Here is a 23,526-nt window from a genome sequence, read left to right as displayed (position 1 = left end):
TGGTTGTTTTTTCTCCTCACTCATTTTTTATTTTATTTGGCTCCTTTCTCTTTTCTTCCTGATAAGTCTGGCCAAGGGTTTGCCAATTTTAAAAATTTTTACAAAGACCAGCTCCTGGTTTCGTTGATTTGTTCTATTGTTTTTAAAATTTCTATATTATTTATTTCTGCTCTAATCTTATTATTTCCTTCCTTTTGCTGGCTTTAAGTTTTGTTTGTTGTTCTTTTACTAAGCAATGTTTATAGGCATACATTTGTTATTTTTCTTTGTTTTAAAAGGCATTGTGCTTTTTCTAGGTAAATATTTATAGGTATAAATATTTGCAATTGTTATATCTTACTGAATTGTCCCTTTTATGATTATATAATGCCTTTCTTTATCTCTTTTTAAAATCTAGTTTGTCTGTTATAAGATTTGCTACTCTTTTTTTTAACATCCATTTAGTTGCATGATAAATTTTTCTCCATCCCCTCACTTTCAATCTACAGGTGTCTTTAGGGTTATATGAGTCTCTTATAGGCAGCATATAGATGGATCTTGTTTTTTTTTTTTTAAGATTTTATTTACATATTCATGAGAGACACAGAAAGAGAGACAGAGACATAGGCAGAGGGAGAAGCAGGCTCCTCACAGGGAGCCTGACGTGGGAGTCAATCCCTGGACCAGGATCACACCCTGAGCCACCCAGGTGTCCCTTGGATCTTGTTTATTAATCCATTCTGATAGCCTATGTATTTTGATTGAAGTGTTAGGTCCATTTACATTAAAAGTAATTACTGATAGATATGTATTTATTGCCATTTTATTACTTGTTTTGTCATTATTTCAGGAGATTTTCTCTGATCCTTTCTTATCTTTGTCACTTTTGGTGTCTCCTTTGCACTGAAAGAATCCACTTTAATATTTCCAAATGGGCTGGTTTAGTGGTCATGAACTCTTTAGCTTTAGTTTGGGAAACTCTCTCCTTCTATTCTGAATGACAGCCTTGCTGAATAGAATAATCTTGGCTACAGAGTTTTCCCCACTCAGCACTTTGAATATATCATACCCCTCTCTCTAGCTTGCCAAGTTTCTGCTGATAAATCTCCAGCTAGCCTTATGGGTTTTCCCTTGTAGGTTAAGGACTTCTTTTGTCTTGATGCTTTTAAGATTTTTTCCTTTATTACTATATTTTGCCAATTTAATGACAATACATCTTGGTGTTAGCCTGCTTTTGTTGATTTTGTTTTTTTTTTTTTTTAAGATTTATTTATTTATTTATTTATTTATTTATTTATTTATTTATTTATGATAGACATAGAGAGAGAGAGGCAGAGACACAGGAAGAGGGAGAAGCAGGCTCCATTCCGGGAGCCCGATGTGGGACTTGATCCTGGGACTCCAGGATCGCGCCCTAGGCCAAAGGCAGGCGCTAAACCGCTGAGCCACCCAGGGATCCCCCTTTTGTTGATTTTGATGGGAGTTCTCTGCCTCCTGGATATGGATGTCTGTTTCCTTCCACAGGTTAGGGAAGTTTTCTGCTATTATTTCTTGAAATAAATTTTTCTGCCCCCTTTTCTATCTCTTATTCTTTTAGGCCTCCTATAATACAAATGCTATTAAATTTGGTGGAGTTATTGAATTCCCTAAGTCTATTCCTGTGTTGCCTAATTCTTCTTTCTCTCTTTTGTTCACCTTCAGTGCTCTCCATCACCTGGCCTTCTAAGTCACTAACTCATTCCTCTGCTTCTCCCAGCCTGCTGCTCTTTGTGTCATGCCTGCTTCCAATCTCACTTATTGATTGCATCCTTCATCTCTGATTGATTCTTTGTAAACTCTTTTGTCTCTATGGGTACGGGTCTCCAATGTCTTCTATTCTTTTCTCAAATCCAGTGAGTATCCCTATGATTGTTGCTTTCAGTTCCCCATTAGGCATGTTATTTCGCTTAAATCTCTGGCCTTGGCTTTATCTTGTTCTTTCATTTGGGATAAATTCCTCCATCTTGGCATTTTGTCTAAGTCTCTGCCTTCTTCTGTGTGCTAGAAAAGCCAGTTATGTCTCCTACTCCTGAAAATAATGGCCTTATGAAGAAAAGGTCATGTAGTGCTCATGGCCAGGGGCTTCAGGGAGTGTCTGTAGTGTGTGTCGCCTGCACCCTGCTATTGTGTTTTTGCTATGGGCAGTATTTGATCCCTGGCCTAAATGTGGCCAATTGTGACTAGGTGTGCTGTGGTGTGCTTGTGAAATGAGTCCTGACACCAGCTCCACCAGAACTGAGGCCCTGTAGAACTGTCTGGTCAGGAGATGTGGTGTGGGTAGGGGCTTGTGCTGGTCTTCTGGGGGAGAGGCCCACCACACTGGGACTGAGGCACGTTTGACTGAGAAGGGCTGTCCTGCCAGAATACAGGGGGTGGGGCTTGATGTAAATAAGTTAGGCAGCCAACATGAGGCTGTGCACGCTTCTCACACATGGCTGTGTTTGTGCTGGAGTGTGGGAGGAAAATGGCACCAGCTGACTCCTTTGTTCTGGAGAGGTGTCTCCATGAATGCTGCCTCTCAGGGATGTGTTCCAAGAAGAGAGAGTGATCTCTCCTCTGTGTGCCCTAGGAGTTCCTCAGATCACTGTCTCCATGCTGTCTGCTCCTTGATTGTTTGCCTGCCTTCTCTCCAGGAGCAGGACAGTGCCCTCTGGGCTCTTTCCCACCCAACCCTGCTGACCTTTAAAACTCCAGGCTTTAAGCCCTGCTGGCTGCAAGAATTTACAAAATTCAGCTCCTCTCGTTTTCCAAGCTTGGGGAAACCTTCTCCTTATATGTTTTCCTGTGTACTCCTCTCTCTTCTGTCCTTCTCCATGACTATGGCTCCATCCCCGCTGCAGTACCCATGATTCTCTTCTCCCCTAAACCACCTCGTACCTCACCAATGTGCCTCTTTTCTCCCTTTGTTGGGAAGTTCATTCTGTCAGTCTTCAAGTCAACTTCTGGGGTATTTGGGATGATTTGATAGTTATCTTCTTGTGTTCATGGGACAAGATGAGGCTAGGATCCTCTTACTCTGCTGCCATCTTTCAATTTTTTATATTATTATAAATAATAATTTTACACTAATTTATTGGAAGTGTATCCCATGTAGATCAAGGACTGTGTGCCATGCTAATGATGATTTTTAAGTTAGAAACTTAAAAAGTTTTTAAGTTAGAAACTTAAGTTTAATCCAGGTGGAATCCAGGTCCTGTTAGTGCCAAACTGCACAAGTGTCATGCTCCAAAATGTTGACCAGTGATTGACTGGAGTAGAGCAGGGTGGTTACGTATGGCATCTCTTCTTACAGTGCCAAAAGGTGTAATTTGTGTTTAGGGCAATTACCTCAAGTTGCTAAACCTTTGGGCAAGTCCTTGTGCTCCCTTTCGTCTTCTTTGATTAACTTTAATGTATTAGACCCATTCCAGGAGTTCTGAAGTTACTGTTGAAAAAAATGAGAAGTAATTGAAGAGATCAATAATTTGTGATTTGTTATTTAGTCTCATCAGGTAAATAGTAACAAATGAATGAACAATGGGCCTTTGAGAACATGGCACACACAGGACAGTAAGAGAACTCCCATGGTTTTCAGAGGGGCAGCCACCAGGCAGTTGTCCAGTTGTTATGGTTGTTACCTGGTGATATCAGAAGCCTCTCTCTGTACATTTGAGATATTGGGAGCTTCCCTCAAGCCCAGGAGGAAAAAGTTGAAATATAGATGCTTAAAGCAGTAAGCAGCCATCTAGAAGTTCTTCTGAAAACACACAGACACTCTTGCTCTTCATTTCCCTTTAATGATTCATTTTTGTTTATGTTATTCTTTTTTAAAAAAATATTTATTTATTCATGAGAGACAGAGAGAGAGGCAGAGACATAGGCAGAGGCAGAAGCAGGCTCCTTATAGGGAGCCCGATGCAGGACTCGATCCCAGAACTCCATAATCATGCCCTGAGCCAAAGACACTCAACCACTGAGCCACCCAGGCATCCCTATTTATGTTATTCTTGCTCCTAGATTCATCCTTATACACCTCGGTTGGTCTGTTGGTGATTTGTCTTACTTCTGTTTCCTATTTCCTACCAATTCTTGTCACCTCTATCATCATGTTGATTCATTCCTTTGATTCACTTTAGCTACCTGCTTCCCACATGTGGTTTCTGCCCAATGTTCTCTCTTTTCTCCTACTTTGATCAGCCTTGACATTTAACCTGTAGGAACTGAGGTGGTAGGCCACCACAACCCCAAAAATAAATTTTGTGACTACTGTATATCATTCATATTAGTTATTACTCCCCTATACCTGAAATTTGAGGCTGGAAACTAGAAACTGTGGCTGGGATCCTTCTCCAGGCCCCAGAATCTAGGACAGTGGTTCCCATCTGACATGGTTTCTCTCTATAGGGGATATTTGACACAATTCGAGGAGGGGATGCTTCAACATCTAAAGGATAGAACCCAGGGGTGCTAACTATCCTACAATTTACAGGACAACACACATCCCAACACAGAATTATCTGACTTCAAATATCAACATAGCTAAGGCTGAGGGCCCTAGTCTATGGGATACTATATTGCATTGAACTTCCTGAGGCATCTTCCCAAGGAGAAACCCTTATTTCTATGTAATCCTTTACCACCCTGTCCCTACTGTAATCCTCATACTTTATAAATAACCAACCCAACTTCCATCTAGTTTCTGTTTTCATATATATTATCTTACTTTAATCCCAAATCAAATCTGGGGTATCCAGATCAATGTTATTATTACGATTTATTCTTAAAAATTTTACATATGGACAAACTCCAGAAAATTAAATAATCAAAGATTTAGTGAGGATTAGAACACATTATCTTTTTATTAAGTAGTGCTTCTTGTAGCGCCCTAGAGTGTCTCTTTTAAGGCTGTCATTCATCCTTAAGAAAAGCAAGAAAACCTTAGAAATGGCTTTATAAGAAGGCACAGCTAACAGAATAGAATCTTGAGAGTTTTCAGGTTAATTCTGGAATTCATTGAGGGCCAGGGTCTGGGTGAAGTGACTTGATCTGAGAGCAGCTCATCAATTTGAGTATTTCCACATTCAAGAGTCACTGAAAATAAGGTTCAGAGCAGGAAAAAAAAGGAGCCTTTCCTTTTGTTTCACTAAATTACATTTATTTTCTCTTTTTCTTTGCCTTATTAATGCTTCATGGTATTATGATTAAAAAGGAAACCCAGAGGTCAATGAAAGTGGTGTCCTGAGAAGATGACCCAGATGACATAGCAACTTTGACCAATAAAGCATCCACCTACTTATTGTGTTGAGTGGTTTTTGTGAGTAAATAGAGGAGGCATTCCTCTAAATAGTATAGTAGTTTGCCAATAATTCCAATAATCTGCCATTGATTATTGGCAGTAGGGGTAGAAAACTGGTTGAGAGTCCCGGTGATAATGAGCAGCCCAAGAGCCTAAAATAAGTGGGCTTCATGTCACCTTTGTAGTGATCATTAGGGATTGCAGCCTTCTGAGGTTGACAAAGAAAATGAGATCATATTAATTACTGCTATTAGACAAAATTAATTCTCAAAGATGACCTATAGTGTTTGGCAGCTGGGATGCCTTGGACTATATAGGAACAGCCATCTAAGGGTATAGGAAAGTTCTAGTCATGTCCTTTTCACTTCCCAGGTCTACCATTATACAGAAAGGGTGGTGGCATGCTGGAGCTTGACCTTCAAGAAAACATTTCCCTCTAGAGTGCCTACTTAAAAATGTGAGTCCATCTGATTGTATTCCACAATATATCTAAGCATATTAGTTTTTCAGAAAGAAAATATCCCAAATACATAAATTTTAGTAAATTTTATGAGGAGGGATTGCAAATTCTTTTTGTAGTAAATGCATATACCTGAAGGTTTATTATGTTTTGTTTTGTCATTCAGCTATGCAAAAACCATGAGGGTGAAGCTTCATCTATTTAGCATCCCAATGGAATATGAGTGGTAACATTGCTAGCCATCAGTCTTTGATAGGTACATATTCATTTCATTGAAAATACACTGTAATAAGAAACAGACTCACATTTCATCAGTTTCTCTATTTTAAGAGTTGAAACATATGAAGACATTGGAAGTGAAATAACTTGTAAGGTCTCTTTAGGTCTAACATTCTATTATGCTCTATACTGCAAGATGACATCAGCTCCTCATCACAGATGTGAATACTTGAACAAGAGGTGATTTTCCTTGTTTTCTGAAGTCAATCATGCTACAATTCATAGTCATATAGCATCTGGCATCTTTTTTTTTTTTGAAGAGCATCTAACCTTAATTTTTCTTTTATTCAACTTAAAAGATTAATATTATTTATTATTGAACTCATTTTAAGAACCTTATCTCTGATATTGGATTTTAAAATGTACTTAGCAAATTGATATTATCCTGTATACATGGCCTTGGGATTTTCTTTATAATAAGTGAACATATATTTGCACATATATATATTAGTTTTAATAATGACTATATATATGCATTTCACATTATTGAACTTAGATCCTTTATCTTTTAAAAAAAGTTTTTGTATTACATAAAGCATTGTGATCATAACTGATTGGCAAGAAATTGTGAAATGACTAAAACTGGATGAAAAGTCATGGAAGTTGGAGAATAGTATTTAATCTGAGCTATTTTACATTTCAGTAAACCTATAAAATTACCGTATTGGTTTGGTAATTTCAAATTTCATAGCCTGACTCCAAAATAGATTTAATTTTGTTAACTATATGTGCATAAATGGTGAGAGAAATGTCTTTGACTTAGTATATGTCATCATATCTTTCATAATCATATCCTGGAAAGAATATTTGTATTTAATATGGTATGATTCCAGAATATAAGAAAATACAAAAATGCTAGCTATCTGACCTTGGGCAATTTACAAACGTTGAATCCTTTTTATCTAAAGTTTGGGAGATATTTACCAAGGTAGTTATTTCTGAGTAGTGTCTTTTTTCTTTTTTTTTAACTTTCTTTGTGCATGTCTGTATTTTCTAGTTTTTCTGTATTTAACACAGATTATTTATGTAGCATTATAATTCTACTAAAATAGAAGTCATATGAAGATGGTATGTTTCTAGTACTGTGTGAGTTCAGAGGAATAGACATTGGCTCTGTCTGTTGGAAAATGACATAGTAGCTCTAGTATGTATGTATGTGTGCATGTGCATGAATATGTGTGTACGTATAGTGCATTTAGATTTAGAATGGTAAAAAATAGCTTGCAATTAATATGTCTTAAAATAACATTAAGACCTAAAACATTTTAGAAATGTAAATCTATAGGCAAATTTTTAAATCTTAATAATGGATTTTATGGATTAGATAATATGCTCATTTTATTATATTTTGGGGGTTCTTAAAGCAGTCCTAATATGCCCACTATATTACTAAAAATACACCCCTTCGTTGGTTTTGGTATAAATCTAGAAATGTTATATTTTTAGTTACTGCTTGGAATAATAATTATTTGTAGTAAGACAAAGTCTGAGCACAGTAGAAGTATTTTCTCAGTGTCCTGTTTCCTTGTTTACACTTGACTGGTGCATTCTTTTTTAGAATTTTTTTCTTCTTACTAAAGTTTCTATTCTAGAACTAGCATAATTCTTTAGGGTGAAAGACTAAAATAATGTCCATTGTAAACATTATTTAAAAGTACATCTTAAAGAGGTATTATTCCATGACATTAGGTCAGAGAGAGACATGAGTTATCATTATGGAAAGAAGATGAAAGTATCATGGTCAACATAAGACATGATTGTATAGGGATCCCTGGGTGGCACAGCGGTTTGGCGCCTGCCTTTGGCCCAGGGCGCGATCCTGGAGGCCCGGGATCGAATCCCACGTCGGGCTCCCGGTGCATGGAGCCTGCTTCTCCCTCTGCCTGTGTCTCTGCCTCTCTCTCTCTCTCTGTGACTATCATGAATAAATAAATAAAATCTTTAAAAAAAAAAAAAAAGACATGATTGTATAATGGAAACACCCACATTCAACTGAAGGGAGAATACTTCTTTTAGATAGACAACTTAGATAAGTGGAAAGACAGATCACATTTTTAGATAGGTAAAGTCAATACGGTAAAATTTAAATGTTAATTAAAGTATCCAAAGGATTTTTTAAAAAATTCATATATGTGCAGTGAAGCCAGCACATTGAATTTGAAGAATGTTCCTAAAATACATGAGGGTGGGAGTGGGCATGGTGGGGTGGGGTCGTGGCTGTGAAAATAACCATTAAAATAGCAAAAAAGAAGAAAAAGAAACTACCCTATATAGAAGGATAGAAACTACCCTATATAGAAAATAAAACTGAAAACAACAACATTTAAAATATTTCCATTGTAATTTGTCTCAAAGTAGACCCAGTGGATGTCAGAGATTTGTACATGATATTAACATTGCAAATCACATAGGAAATATGGCTATGTCAGTCAATAATAATGACAATACATAATTTGGAAAAAAATAAAAATTAATTCCAGATAAGTCAAATATTTAAGCATTAAAGTAAAACCACAATAGCTTAAGTAAAAACAAGCTTTTAGTGTAATTTTAGATTTGGGCAAGCCTAAGCATGATATAAAATCTCAAAGCTATGAAAGAAATGATTAATAAATTTCATTAAATAAAGATTTAAAACATCTGTATGATACAAGTAATAAAGGGAGCTGAAAGTACAAACTATACTTTGAAATACTATTTCTAACATGTTATAATTTTTATATATAAAAAATTAATTTTTTACATGCAAAGAGTTCTTAACAAATTAATAAAGACAAAGAATCAAGTACAGAAATACAGAGAAATGATCTATTTAGTTAATTTACAGAAAAAAACACATGACCATCAGTATAAATTTTCAAAATAGCTACATCTTTTTTTCTATTTCAGACTATTTGAATTTTGAAGTCTCAAAATTTCAAAAAGATAGAGAGGAAGCTTATCTATTGGATCTGTGAAAGAATTTGTCATTCACAGAGAGATTTCACATGTAAATCTGCTTTTGCCTTTGATTAATATGCATGAAGAAGAGTTGATACAACCAGTTGAATAAGTATGTTCTTTATTTTAAGCATGTTCTTTAAATCTGCCTGATTTTTTCTTCCATTCCTCTCCCACTCTTTCCCCTTTTTTCTTTTCTTTTTTTTTTTTAACTCTTTTCAATTATAAATGATTTATGTGGTGTTTATAATAATGTAAATATTTTTAGTGATATTAGCAGCGGCAGATTTTCAAAAGATAGTTATTACTAACTTTGGCCAAAAATCTCTTACTTGGTAACTATGCAAATAACTCAGGAATCATGGTTTATGGTTATTGAAAGTTTTAGACTGTTTACTGTAATAAGCATGGAAATGAAGTGCACATTCCTGCCATGTGAAGGGTAGCAGAACCATATGTCTGAAGTGTCCAAATGAAAAGTAAACATAATTATAAAGCAGAAGCAGATTAACATTATTATTGGCACTTACAAAAAAATCCCTATCTTATTTGTATTTAAATGTAGGTATAATGATTCACTTACAGAGTAACTCTGGCATTACCTTGAATGGAAATTTTATTTGACACAGGAGAAAGCTCAATTTTTCTTCTCTCCACTTTGATGAATATATAACCATGCAAAAAACTTTTATCTTTCCTAATAGCTACTAATTCCTTTTTAACAAAATATTTCTACCCACACAGTACACATTTTTATGTATCAAAGTGTACAAATGTGTGTGTGTGTGCATGCTGTGTGAAGACACTGTTCCAGCAATGAAAGATGCAGTTAATAAAATGGCCCTGTTGGTCTATTGCTCGTTTTGATCCCCGAAGGTTTCGATCATCAGGATCACAGATCTTCTGTTTTCAGGAATTACTTAATTTCCACAATAAAAGTATAACATTTTTCTTGGGAGCTTTCTTTGCTACTTTTTTCCCCCTTCCTTGACATCATAGGCATTATTAGGATATAAAATATAACCATGCATTTCCTCAAGCTTTCTTTGACTTTTTGTGAAAGGGTGTTAGATTTGTTTTATGCCCTGAATGTCAGTTGAATCACTCATAAATTTTGAATATATCTCCTTTATAAAAAATAAAACAAAAAATAATATACATGACAGTCTCTATAATCACTTAACCAGAACATTGTTAGAAAATATCCATTAAAATTATAACACAGATGTTTTGATGGAAAACATGTTTTGAATAAACCTTAACAAGATATATGTACTTGTGATTGGAAAACACATTCAACTGTGAACCACTTTAATGGATTTGTTTCTTGCCAGCAATAAAAACATTTCCAAGAAAACCTATGAGTTAAGTTGCTTGATATCATACTTTAGATTACTGACATTCATATCAAATTATAATGTTCAAGAAATAAAAACTTCAGTGCATTTTTAGAAATTCAATGCTTTTATTTTTATAAAAATTTAGATAACTGCATAGATTATGCAGAAACATAGGCTTTGAGCACATTTTATATACTGAAGAAAGATGAATTATGATTAAACAGTATCTTTCCCTTTTTAAGTTGTGGTATCGAAAGAGAATGAAGCACTAATGACCAAAGTGTCCTTTGTGGGGTTTTTTTTTAAGATTTTATTTATTTATTCATGAGAAACACAGAGAGAGTAGCAGATACATAGGCAGAGGGAGAAGCAGGCTCCATGCGGAGGGGCCTATCTGGGACTCCATCCGGGACTTCATTAATCTGGGACTCCAGGATCATGCCCTGAGCTGAAGACACTCAGTCACTGAGCCACCCAGGTGGCATCCTTTGTATTAAATGCATCAATTCCTTTCTGAGGCACCATCCTTGGAAGAATTAAGGAAATAGTAAATCTCCTATATTCTGTGGTTCAGATGCGATTAAGACTGTATACACATATCAGGTACCACACATACAAACGTATCACCTAGAAGATGCACAAATTACACACCTATGTAGTATATGTATATACACAGACATATGCACACAGGTACATGTATACACATTCAAAGATGCACCTGTGTACATGGATGCATATATATCTATGTGCACCCATATGCATATAAATATATCTAAATATATACATGTGTGCATACATACATATATTTTTTTCTATATGCATTGGTGCATGTATTTAATAAAATTTGGGGACAGAATAGTCATTCTTCAAGTAAAAATAGATATATAGTGGTGTTTTGGGGATCTAAAGAAGTGTAGTAATGGATTTTGAACTTTAAGAATGTACAGAAAGAATAAGTAAAAATAACAGATTTTCTCAGGATAATGTGACTGGTATTAATTAGATATTAACTGTGTTGCTTTCAGTCAGCTTCAAAATTTCTTGAACACATGGTAGACTATAAAGTTAATGGGATCATTGACTGAAGCTAAGAACTATCCATAAAAATGGACATTATCTCTGTATGACATCACCTCTAATGCACACTGTAGATTGATTGTTCTATCTCTTGATGGCTGGAATACTAGGCAAATAATGGCAAGGAGTGACTTTGGTACCATAGGTGGGGTGTTGGATAGTGGCTTCAAAAGCTATTTAGGGAATTGTGAGACTGAACCTTTAGAGGTGAGGAATGTCTAAGTAGGTTAGTGGCAGTCAAGTTTGGGGTCTGCAGGCTGTCTCTCTGTGTACAATGACTAAAATAACCACCTACTCCATTAGCCAAAACACTTCTGTTTTCCTAATGAGTCATACCAAAAAAAAAAAGCACAAAGCAAATATTTTCTTACATTAAAAGTGAATCCTCTAGCATTTTATTCTGGCAGTAGATTTTAGAAACTTTGAAGTATTTAAATGGTATAGTATATGCAGAAAAATGGGTGCCAATTCAATTAGTGATATTTCCTGTACATTTAGACGTGTCATAATAATTTATTTATTTTTTATTTTTTATTTTTTTATGATTTTATTTATTTATTCATGAGAGAGACACACACAGAGACAGAGAGAGAGAGAGAGGGGCAGAGACACAGCCAGAGGGAGAAGCAGGCTCCATGCAGGGAGCCCAATGTGGGACTCGATCCTCCGTCTTGAGGATCACGCCCTGGGTTGAAGGCGGTGCTAAACTGCTGGGCCACCCAGGCTGCCCTGTCATAATAATTTAAATTCAAAAGAAATTTAAAGTGTATTTACCAGGGAAAAAAAATCTATAATTTTTATTTGCCAGAGTGTTTTTTCTAAAATATTCAAAGTTGTTGAGAGGTGATTTTTCTGTAACTTGTTTTACTGTTCAAATCCAATTTATTTTTACCACCTGTTATTTTTCTCCCTGGGTTTTTTAGAAGTCAGTTTTGGACCATTTGATACTACTATAATAAGAGCCTCACTTCCTATGGTATAATTGACCGTCAGTTTGACAGTTCAACAAATACACAGTGAAAGTTCACTGTTTGCCAAGAGCAGTGATATTTATTTTTCCAAGGAAAATGGTTCAGCCTCAGCCTCCATCTGTTTATTTAGAAATATATTCCTTTGTCATTGTGACTATGTTGATAATTTTCCTTTTAAACGGTAGGCTTCAGGAAAACAGGAATTTTATCCTAGGGTTTATAGTCTTCTTTTAAGGATATTTTAGGGTAACTTTATAAATACAAATCATTTTTGAAGTCCTTTGTGACAGACTAACATTTAATGTAGCCTTTTTGAATAGAATATTTTTAAATTTGTAAATTTAGTGAACATATTTGTAAATACTTTTCTACTAGTAAATAAAGCACTATTTCTAGTGGAACTATTGTAATATTTGCAGAATCTGTTTCTCATTCTGGAATCTTTGTTTGTCTTTATTTTTTCAGTCTCCTGAACAACAACCAAATCAGACAGATTTCCAGAAATGCTTTTGAAGGACTTGAAAATTTGCTTTATCTGTAAGTTGCAAAAAAGATCAACAATGACTTATGGTGTTAATAGATTATTTTTGCTTTTTTGTTTGTTTTAACCAAAGTAATTACTTATCTTCTTGAAAACCACTGTCAACCTTTACATAAAACACATTCAAACATTTCTAAGTGAAGTCAGTTGTTGCTTTCAACAGATTATTCATCTGAGCACATTTGAATATTTATGTATATTTTTATCCCCCATCCCTGCCACAAAAAATTTAAATTGGAAAAAAATAAAAACAAAAGTTTGTCCAACTTTCACGTTCCAATCTAATTAATTGATAATTATACAAATTGCATAGATCCAAGAGAAGCGTTTTATATCAACAACTCAGCCAACCAAGACCTTCTGAAGCCAGTGAACACATTATAACTAGAAACTTTAATGAACCTGGATAAGATCCAAAGTTTGGAAAAACTAGCTCACAAATATGTTGACAATTGTGATGCTCTTTTGTTTATAACAAGTAATTGAGAATAAAGATATTTTAAATAAGTCCCTGTTTTGACCCAGAAACCAGTGCATGCAGGTAAATTGAAAGTTGGGAGGTCATGACACATATGCTTATGTGGAGGCTGAAGGAAGAAACTAGGACATTTGTCTAAGTACACAGTGAGTGCTGCAACTTTTCTTTTGAAGAATCTTTTTTTTATACTCAATTTATTTTTTATTGGTGTTCAATTTACCAACATACAGAATAACACCCAGTGATCATTCCGTCAAGTGCCCCCCTCAGTGCCCATCACCCATTCACTCCCACCCCCCGCCCTTCTCCCCTTCCACCACCCCTAGTTTGTTTCCCAGAGTTAGGAGTCTTCATGTTCTGTCTCCCTTTCTGATATTTCCTACACATTTCTTCTCCCTTCCCTTCTATTCCCTTTCACTATTATCTATATTTCCCAAATGAATGAGAACATATAATGTTTGTCCTTCTCCGATTGACTTACTTCACTCAGCATAATACCCTCCAGGTCCAACCACATCGAAGCAAATGGTGGGTATTTGTCGTTTCTAATGGCTGAGGAATATTCCATTGTATACATAAACCACATCTTCTTTATCCATTCATCTTTCAATGGACACCGAGGCTCCTTCCACAGTTTGGCTATTGTGGACATTGCTGCTAGAAACATCGGGGTGCAGGTGTCCCTCGTTTCATTGCATCTGTATCTTTGGGGAAATCCCCAACAGTGCAATTGCTGGGTCGTAGGGCAGGTCTATTTTTAACTCTTTGAGGAACCTCCACACAGTTTTCCAGAGTGGCTGCACCAGTTCACATTCCCACCAACAGTGCAAGAGGGTTCCCTTTTCTCCGCATCCTCTCCAACATTTGTGGTTTTCTGTCTTGTTAATTTTCCCCATTCTCACTGGTGTGAGGTGGTATCTCATTGTGGTTTTGATTTGTATTTCCCTGATGGCAAGTGATGCGGAGCATTTTCTCATGTGCATGTTGGCCATGTCTATGTCTTCCTCTGTGAGATTTCTGTTCATGTCTTTTGCCCATTTCATGATTGGATTGTTTGTTTCTTTGCTGTTGAGTCTAATAAGTTCTTTATAGATCTGGGAAACTAGCCCTTTATCTGATACATCATTTGCAAATATCTTCTCCCATTCTGTAGGTTGTCTTTGAGTTTTGTTGACTGTATCCTTTGCTGTGCAAAAGCTTCTTATCTTGATGAAGTCCCAATAGTTCATTTTTGCTTTTGTTTCTTTTGAAGTTACTGTGGCTGAGTTAAAAAACGGTGTTGCCTGTGTTCTCCTCTAGGATTTTGATGGAATCTTGTCTCACATTTAGATCTTTCATCCGTTTTGAGTTTATCTTTGTGTACGGTGCAAGAGAGTGGTCTAGTTTCATTCTTCTGCATGTGGATGTCCAATTTTCCCAGCACCATTTATTGAAGAGACTGTCTTTCTTCCAATGGATAGTCTTTCCTCCTTTATCGAATATTAGTTGACCATAAAGTTCAAGGTCCACTTCTGGGTTCTCTATTCTGTTCCATTGATCTATGTATCTGTTTTTGTGCCAGTACCACAGTGTCTTGATGACCACAGCTTTGTAGTACAACCTGAAATCTGGCATTGTGATTCCCTCAGATATGGTTTTCTTTTTTAAAATTCTCCGGGCTATTTGGGGTCTTTTCTGATTCCACACAAATCTTAAAATAATTTGTTCTAACTCTCTGAAGAAAGTCCATGGTATTTTGATAGGGATTGCATTACGTGTAAATTGCCCTGGGTAACACTGACATTTTCACAATATTAATTCTGCCAATCCATGAGCATGGAATATTTTTCATCTCTTTGTGTCTTCCTCAGTTTCTTTCAGAAGTTTCTATAGTTTTTAGGGTATAGATCCTTTACCTAGTTGGTTAGGTTTATTCCTAGGTATCTTATGCTTTTGAGTGCAATTGTAAATGGGATTGACTCCTTGATTTCTCTTTCTTCAGTCTCATTGTTAGTGTATAGAAATGCCACTGATTTCTGGGCATTGATTTTGTATCCTGCCACGCTACGAAATTGCTGTATGAGTTCTAGCAATCTTGGGGTGGAGGTTTTGGGTTTTCTATGTAGAGTATCATGTCTTCGGCAAAGAGGGAGAGTTTGACTTCTTTGCCAATTTGAATGCCTTTAATGTCCTTTTGTTGCCTGATTGCTGAGGCTAGGACTTCCAGTACTATGTTGAATAGCAGTGGTGAGAGTGGACATCCCTGTCTTGTTCCTGATCTTAGGGGAAAGGCTCCCAGTGCTTCCCCATTGAGAATGATATTTTCTATGGGCTTTTCGTAGATGGCTTTTAAGATGTTGAGGAATGTTCCCTCTATCCCTACACTCTGAAGAGTTTTGATCAGGAATGGATGCTGTATTTTGTCAAATGCTTTCTCTGCATCTAATGAGAGGATCATATGGTTCTTGGTTTTTCTCTTGCTGATATGATGAATCACAGTAATTGTTTTATGAGTGTTGAACCAGCCTTGTGTCCCGGGGATAAATCCTACTTGGTCATGGTGAATAATTTTCTTAATGTACTGTTGGATCCTATTGGCTAGTATCTTCTTGAGAATTTTTGCATCCATGTTTATCAGGGATATTGGTCTGTAATTCTCCTTTGTGGTGGGGTCTTTATCTGGTTTTGGAATTAAGGTGATACTGGCCTCATAGAACAAGTTTGGAAGTACTCCATCTCTTTCTATCTTTCCAAACAGCTTTAGTAGAATAGGTATGGTTTCTTCTTTAAATGTTTGATAGAATTCCCCTGGGAAGCCATCTGGCCCTGGACTTTTGTGTCTTGGGAGGTTTTTGATGACTGCTTCAATTTCCTCCCTGGTTATTGGCCTGTTCAGGTTTTCTATTTCTTCCTGTTCCAGTTTTGGTAGTTTGTGGCTTTCCAGGAATGCATCCATTTCTTCTAGATTGCCTAATTTATTGGCGTATACTGTACATAATATGTTTTTAAAATTGTTTGTGTTTCCTTGGTGTTGGTAGTGATCTCTCCTTTCTCTTTCATGATTTTATTAATTTGAGTCTCTCTTCTTTTTAATAAGGCTGGCTAATGGTTTATCTATCTTATTAGTTCTTTCAAAGAACCAACTCCTGGTTCTGTTGATCTTTTCCACCGTTATTCTGGTCTCGATTTCGTTGAGTTCTGCTTGAATCTTTATTAACTCTCTTCTTCTGCTGGGTGTAGGATCTATTTGCTGTTTTTTCTCTAGCTCCTTTAGGGGTAAGGTTAGCTTTTGTATTTGAGTTCTTTCCAGTTTTTAAATGGATGCTTGTACTGCGATGTATTTCCCCCTTAGGACTGCTTTTGCTGCATCCCAAAGATTTTGATCGGTTGTATCTTCATTCTCATTCGTTTCCATGAATCTTTTTAATTCTTTCTTAATTTCCTGGTTGACCCTTTCATCTTTTAGCAGGATGGTCCTTAACCTCCACGTGCTTGAAGTCCTTCCAAACTTCTTGTTGTGATTTAGTTCTAATTTCAAGGCATTATGGTCTGAGAATATGCAGGGGACGATCCCAATCTTTTGGTATCGGTTCAGACTCGATTTGTGACCCAATATGTGGTCTATTCTGGAGAAAGTTCCATGTGCACTTGAGAAGAATGTGTATTCAGTTGAGTTTGGATGTAAAGTTCTGTAGATATCTGTGAAATCCATCTGGTCCAGTGTATCATTTAAAGCTCTCATTTCTTTGGAGATGTTGTGATTAGAAGACCTATCGAGTATAGAAAGAACTAGATTGAAGTCACCAAGTATAAGTGTATTATTATCTAAGTATTTCTTCACTTTGGTTATTAACTGGTTTAAATATTTGGCAGCTCCCACTTTTAGAGCATATATATTGAGAATCGTTAAGTCCTCTTGTTGGATAGATCCTTTAAGTATGATATAGTGTCCCTCTTCATCTCTCACTACAGTCTTCGGGGTAAATTTTAGTTTATCTGATATAAGGATGGTTACCCCTGCTTTCTTTTGAGGACAATTTGAATGGTAAATTGTTCTCCAACCTTTTATTTTCAGGCTGTAGGTGTCCTTTTGTCTAAAATGAGTTTCTTGTAGACAGCAAATAGATGGGTCCTGCTTTTTTATCCAGTCTGAAACCCTGCACCTATTGATGGGGTCATTAAGCCTGTTCACGTTCAGAGTTACTATTGAAAGATATGAGTTTAGTGTCATCATGGTATCTATTCAGTCCTTGTTTTTGTGGATTGTCCCACTGAACTTCTTCTTAAAGGGGAATTTTAAGAGTCCCCCTTAAAATTTCTTGCGGAGCTGGTTTGGAGGTCACATATTCTTTCAGTTCCTGCCTGTCTTGGAAGCTCTATATTTCTCCTTCCATTCTGAATGAGAGCCTTGCTGGATAAAGTATTCTTGGTTGCATGTTCTTCTCATTTAGGACCCTGAATATATCCTGCCAGCCCTTTCTGGCCTGCCAGGTCTCTGTGGAGAGGTCTGCTGTTACCCTAATACTCCTCCCCATAAAAGTTAGGGATTTCTTGTCTCTTGCTGCTTTAAGGATCTTCTCTTTATCTTTGGAATTTGCAAGCTTCACTATTAAATGTCGAGGTGTTGAACGGTTTCTATTGATTTTAGGGGGGAATCTATTTCCTGGATCTGAATGCCTGTTTCCCTTCCCAGATTAGGAAAGTTTTCAGCTATGATTTGGTCAAATACATATTCTGGCCCTCTGGCCCTTTCAGCGCCCTTGGGAACCCCAATTAATTGTAGGTTTTTCTTCCTCAGGCTGTCGTTTATTTCCCTTAATCTATCCTCTTGGTCTTTTAATTGTTTGTCTCTTTTTTCCTCAGTTTCCCTCTTTGCCATCAACTTGTCTTCTTTGTCACTCACTCGTTCTTCCACCTCGTTAACCCTCGTCGTTAGATTTTTGGATTGCATCTCATTCAATTGATTTTTAATTTCTGCCTGATTAGATCTAAATTGTGCAGTCATGAAGTCTCTTGAGTCCTTTATGCTTTTTTCTAGAGCCACCAGTAGCTGTATAATAGTGCTTCCAAATTGGCTTTCTGACACTGAATTGTAATCCAGATTTTGTAACTCTGTGGGAGAGAGGACTGTTTCTGATTCTTTCTTTTGAGGTGAGGTTTTCCTTCTAGTCATTTTGCTCAGTGCAGAGTGGCCAAAAACAAGTTGTATTGGGAAAAGGAGAAAAAGATAGGAGAGAAAGAAGGAAAGAAGAGAGAAAAAGAAAAAAGAAAAAAGGGGTGGGGGAAGCAAGCAAACAAACAAACAAAAACAAAACCCACGGGGGAGTATCTTCTGATTCTGTGTACTTTAAGTACCTTGACTTCCCCTGGAACTTGTCCTCTAGCTGGTCCTCTGGGGGAGGGGCCTGTTGTGCTGATTCTCAGGTGTTAGCACTTGGGGGAGCTGCTCTGCCCCTGCCTGGTGCAGGGCTCAGTGGGGGTTGTTCACCCCGTGAGGCCTCAGGAGGAACAACCGCAGTGGCGGGGCCAGCTCTGCAGCCCTGGAGTCAGCTCCCCAGTAACCACGGAGCTCTCCGTCTGCAGGGCCTGGAGGCTCCGGGGCGGGGCCTCTGATCTGCTCAGCTCGGGGCAGGAGCGTCCTCGCTGTCCTGGGCCCTCCCGGCCTCTGCCTGTCCCGGGGGAGGCCGGATCCTGGGCTGTGTCCTGGCGCCCTGTGCTCCGGAGCCTGCGCTGTTGGATTCACGCTCCCGCCCCGCAGCCTCCTCCGCGGAGCCACCCCCTTGCCCCCCCCAGCTGCTCCCGGGGCCCCGCAGCCCCCTCCGCGGAGCCGCCCCCGAGCCCCCCCGAGCTGCTCCCGCCCCGCAGCCCCCTCCGCGGAGCCGCCCCCGAGCCCCACCGAGCTGCTCCCGCCCCGCAGCCCCCTCCGCGGAGCCGCCCCCGAGCCCCCCCCGAGCTGCTCCCGCCCTGCAGCCCCTCCGGGGAGCCGCCCCCGAGCCCCCCGAGCTGCTCCCGCCCCGCAGCCTCCTCCGCGGAGCCGCCGCCCGAGCCCCCCGAGCTGCTCCGGGTCCCCCCGTGCGCGCTGCAGCCCTTAGGGAGCTCGGCGCACTCTCCCGGGGCGCAGGTGCCTGTTAGTGTCCCCGGGAGCCCGAGGGCATCCCCGCCCTCCTGGGTCCTGCTCCACCTCCCCGCGAGCCCCTTTCCCCCGGGAAGGTCGGTGCAGCTCCTGCTCCTCCGGGACGGGGCTCTCCTGTCCTGGGGACACTCGCCCCGGCCTCAGCCCGGCTCCTCGCGGGGCCCCTCCCCCTTGGAGGCCTTTTGTTTCTTTATTTCTTTTTCCCCGTCTTCCTACCTGGATAGAAGCGCGGACTCTTCTCACTGTAGCGTTCCAGCTGGTCTCTTTAAATCTCAGGCCGAATTCGGAGATTTTCAGGATGATTTGAAGGTTATCTAGGTAATTTGGTGGGGACAGGTGACTTGGGGACCCTACTCTCCCGCCGTCTTGCCCCTCCTCCTCTTTTGAAGAATCTTAAAGAGGTAATTAACATTTTTACAGAAACATGCCCATTTGTACTTCGTATAAAAAGTTGGTTACTTTTTAAAGAAAACACGCTATCCTAACCGTTTTGCTTCCATTTCATTTCTACAATGATCACAGCATCTTTATGAAACACTGGAATTCGTGTTACAACTCAGTTCTGGAGACTTTACGGCCTTTTGCATTCAATTGTTATACCCCAGGCTAACAGGCAAGGTCTTCTACAACTTTCTTTAATCACTCAGTCCTAAAGTGCTGATTCATTCTTGGAGTTGGTCCATTCTTTTTGGTGTTCTAATTGTTCATGACCAACCTAACATGCCTAGCAGGTGCATGTCAGTTTTCATCCCCACATAAGAAACATTACTAAGAGGGTTTCAAGCTTTCTCGATGGTGGTGTGAGAAATCCCAGTTTTGTGGTTCTTTACTTATTGGCATGTAAAGAGTTATCACCCCTACAGTAAAACAAACTAATTAATTAAAAAAAACCTAAAAACTTTACAACAGTAAATAATGACTTAGAAGAAACCTCATTACTAGTGCAATATTCAGGGAAAGAATCTCGTAAAATGATAGTTACTGGCAAGAACTTAATTTTGGATAAAATGAACATTCAGCATTACTGTGGCTTGGATCAATTACATGCACAAGTGCACTATCTGCTCCGTGTAAGAAGTATTTCACCAAACTTCCAGTCAATTCTCTAGCCAGTTCACACATTACCCATTAAGTGAAAAATACAAATCTTTTATAAGATGTACATTTAGGAAAGGGGAAGGATAATTTATAAATGTTTCACTATGCAATAGGTTGTGAACACATTCTTATGGCCACTGAAGTAAATCTTTCCATATTTTCAAGAACATTGACAAGTAAGGTTTACTTCTCAAATCAGAGAAGTTCATAGGAAAAAGAAAGTTGTGGACTAAAAGACCTATTCATGCAGACAGCACCTGTTTGGATGAGAAGAAGATGGAATTGTAAGGTTTAGAAGAAAACATCAGAGTTTGAGTTGATTAAAAATGGTCTAACTGTGCCATTTTGTGTCAATACTTTAAGCTGGCTATCCACTATCTTTCTGTGACCTGATCCAGTGAAAATGCTTGGAGCAAACAAGAACTCTTTGAGGACAGAATTCACAAATACTCTGAAATATGGTGAAATTCATTAATTTGGTGGTCTGTGGTGATGTTGGGATAGGCAGTGGGGAAGGTAGTAGTGTATGAAGATGAAGAGACATCAGTAATACCTATATACGTGTTTGGAGATAAAGACACACATATTTATAGGACAACAGGTCTTATTAAAATGGGCACACATAAGGCAGGACAGTATCAGAACAGAAGGAAGTCCAATTGTGTCTTCCAGTGTGATGGGCAAGTTAGACTTCAAATTAGGAGGTGTTTAGGAATTATTGAGTCATTGACCAAAGCTAAGCACTGTCAACATTGACAATGTCTCTGTTATGATATCAGCTATAAAGTATACTATAATTTTGTTGTCTTGCCCCACTTTGGCCAGAAATATTAAACACAATTTGAGGAAAATGCATTCATAGGGACAGTTCTGAGTTTGAGATGGCATGTATTGGTTAGAGCAGTGAGTACAGAAGGAAAGATGAAGTAAGTTGTAACTCGGAACCAAGGGGTAAGACCAGAAAGGCCTTTGCACAAGAATCTAGATGGTGCCATGTCAGGGAGAATTTATTGAGGAAGGGAATGATCATCTCTGTGGTTGGGGAGAGGCCATTCTGGGAGAATGGACAGGTGTGCTTGAGGCAAAGATTCAAATAGTAGGAAGCTATGCCAAGGTCTCCTGAACTGCCACGCATGACAACAGCCTGGACAGGGGTCTGCAGAGCTGGAGAGGGATTTTTGGTGTAGATTTATTTAATGACTATGACAGATGAGAGGGAATGTCTGCTCTTCTCATAGAAAATCCCCGTTCCTGTCCCAGTCTGTGCCACTAATACTCCAGCCTCCTTTCACTGTCCTGGGAGCCTTCCTTGACCACTTTCATACTCATACTTTCCTTACGCATTCCCTCTCCTGCACAACTCTAGTTTTTATTTTCCACCCAATATTCTGAATCTTTGGATGGATCACTCATAGGATTTAATTTAACATTTAATTGTACTTAGTGTTTATTCCACTTCTTTCCCTATGTGTATGTGTATTGTCTCAATGGCCACATACTTGAGAATTGGGGTCTTGCTTGTATTTCTGTCCAATTCATACAAAGTTCCAGACAGAGTTCTATGCTTCCCCAAACTGGTGTTCTCTTCCAGCACACATCTGTTTTCTTTTCAGTAAATAGCACCCTTATTCTTGAGCTGCTTGGCATCATGCTTAGGTTCTTCCTTTCTCGTATGCTACTTCGGCACACTCTGTTCATTCCAATCCTAAAAACATTTCTAATTTGGTCATTTTCTCCATCTCTCCTTCATCTACTCTAGTGTAAGCAGTCATTATTTCCCTGCTTCATATTTCATTTTAATAAAAGCAACACCCCTTATTTTGGCCTGTAAGTCCTAGAATTTTTAAAGATTTTATTTATTCATGAGAGACATAGAGAGAGACAGAGAGAGAGAGAGGCAGAAACACACAGGCAGAGGGAGAAGCAGGCTCCAAGTAGGGAGCCCAACATGGGACTCGATCCCGGGTCTCCAGGATCACACTCTGGGCTGAAGGTGGCGCTAAACTGCTGAGCCACCCAGGCTGCCCCCGTGTCATGGTTTTTGATCCATACATACATGTAAATCCATCTCATGTATTTCTTTCTTTTGCTTTTTATATTTGATCCATTGTTCTTTATTTTTCCAAACACAATAAGCACTTAGCTCCTATGTCATGGGCTGTCACACACATGCTGCTTGTTGGTTTTTCCTTGTGATCTTCTGTCTTGTTTAATGTTATTTCCCTAGGACTCACTCTAGGTCAATCAACCCTCTCCTTTTTTCCCTATCAGGGCACCCTGTTTATTTCATTTATCATGTCTACCATAACAGTTAATGTTTCTCCCCCTATTTTTTAAACCTATTTTCTGACTTCCCACTGGATTTTATAAAGGCAAGTGGCCATAGTCCTCTTATGTATCATATATATCATCATCTAGAACATAGGGAGTAAATGCTCATTAAATATTTGTTGACTAAATAGGAGAAAATAAGGTGATCAATAAATGCTTGATATTTGACTAATACTTTTAATTATGCTAAGTTCATTATTTCTTAGAAAGGGAGATACACCATTAAATGTATTAGCTTTTTCAGCAATGTATATCAATCAGTTATTTATATTGTGCCTTTTCCAAGGATTTCAGGTGTTTATATTACATGAAGTAGTTCTAGTACATGTATATTCAGGAGGCTAATTTTTTTTTAAAGATTTTATTTATTTATTTATTTATTTATTCATTCATGAAAGACACACAGAGAGAGAGAGACACACACACAGGCAGAGACACAGACAGAGGGAGAAGCAGGCTCCATGCCAGGAGCCTGATGTGGGACTCGATCTCGGGTCTCCAGGATCACGCCCTGGGCCGAAGGCAACTACTTTGTATTAAACCAGAATTGCAACTTTGCCCTGCCAAACACAAAAGAGGGCACATATTGTTCTCTAAAACAAAAGT

The 23,526-nt window shown here is 38.4% G+C and overlaps 1 protein-coding gene across 8 annotated transcripts in view; it reads left to right on the top strand.

Annotated features, from left to right (window-relative positions):
* PXDNL (peroxidasin like) overlaps positions 1 to 23,526 on the top strand; it is a 432,031-nt gene that overhangs the window by 192,942 nt on the left and 215,563 nt on the right. For 7 of the 8 annotated variants that reach the window (XR_005380944.1, XR_005380945.1, XM_038579279.1 and 4 more), the window contains exon 3: positions 12,826 to 12,897. The exons of the other annotated variant lie outside the window; for it this stretch is intronic. Coding sequence is in view for 4 of the 7 variants with exons in the window: in XM_038579279.1 (XP_038435207.1) it covers positions 12,826 to 12,897 (72 nt within the window). In the remaining 3 variants the exon portion in view is untranslated. The remainder of the gene's footprint in view (positions 1 to 12,825; positions 12,898 to 23,526) is intronic. 8 annotated transcript variants of the gene reach the window in all.

The sequence above is a fragment of the Canis lupus genome, chromosome 29, assembly GCF_011100685.1.
Source record: "Canis lupus familiaris isolate Mischka breed German Shepherd chromosome 29, alternate assembly UU_Cfam_GSD_1.0, whole genome shotgun sequence".
Lineage (NCBI taxonomy): Eukaryota > Metazoa > Chordata > Mammalia > Carnivora > Canidae > Canis > Canis lupus.
This window is presented reverse-complemented; position numbering and strand designations above follow the sequence as displayed.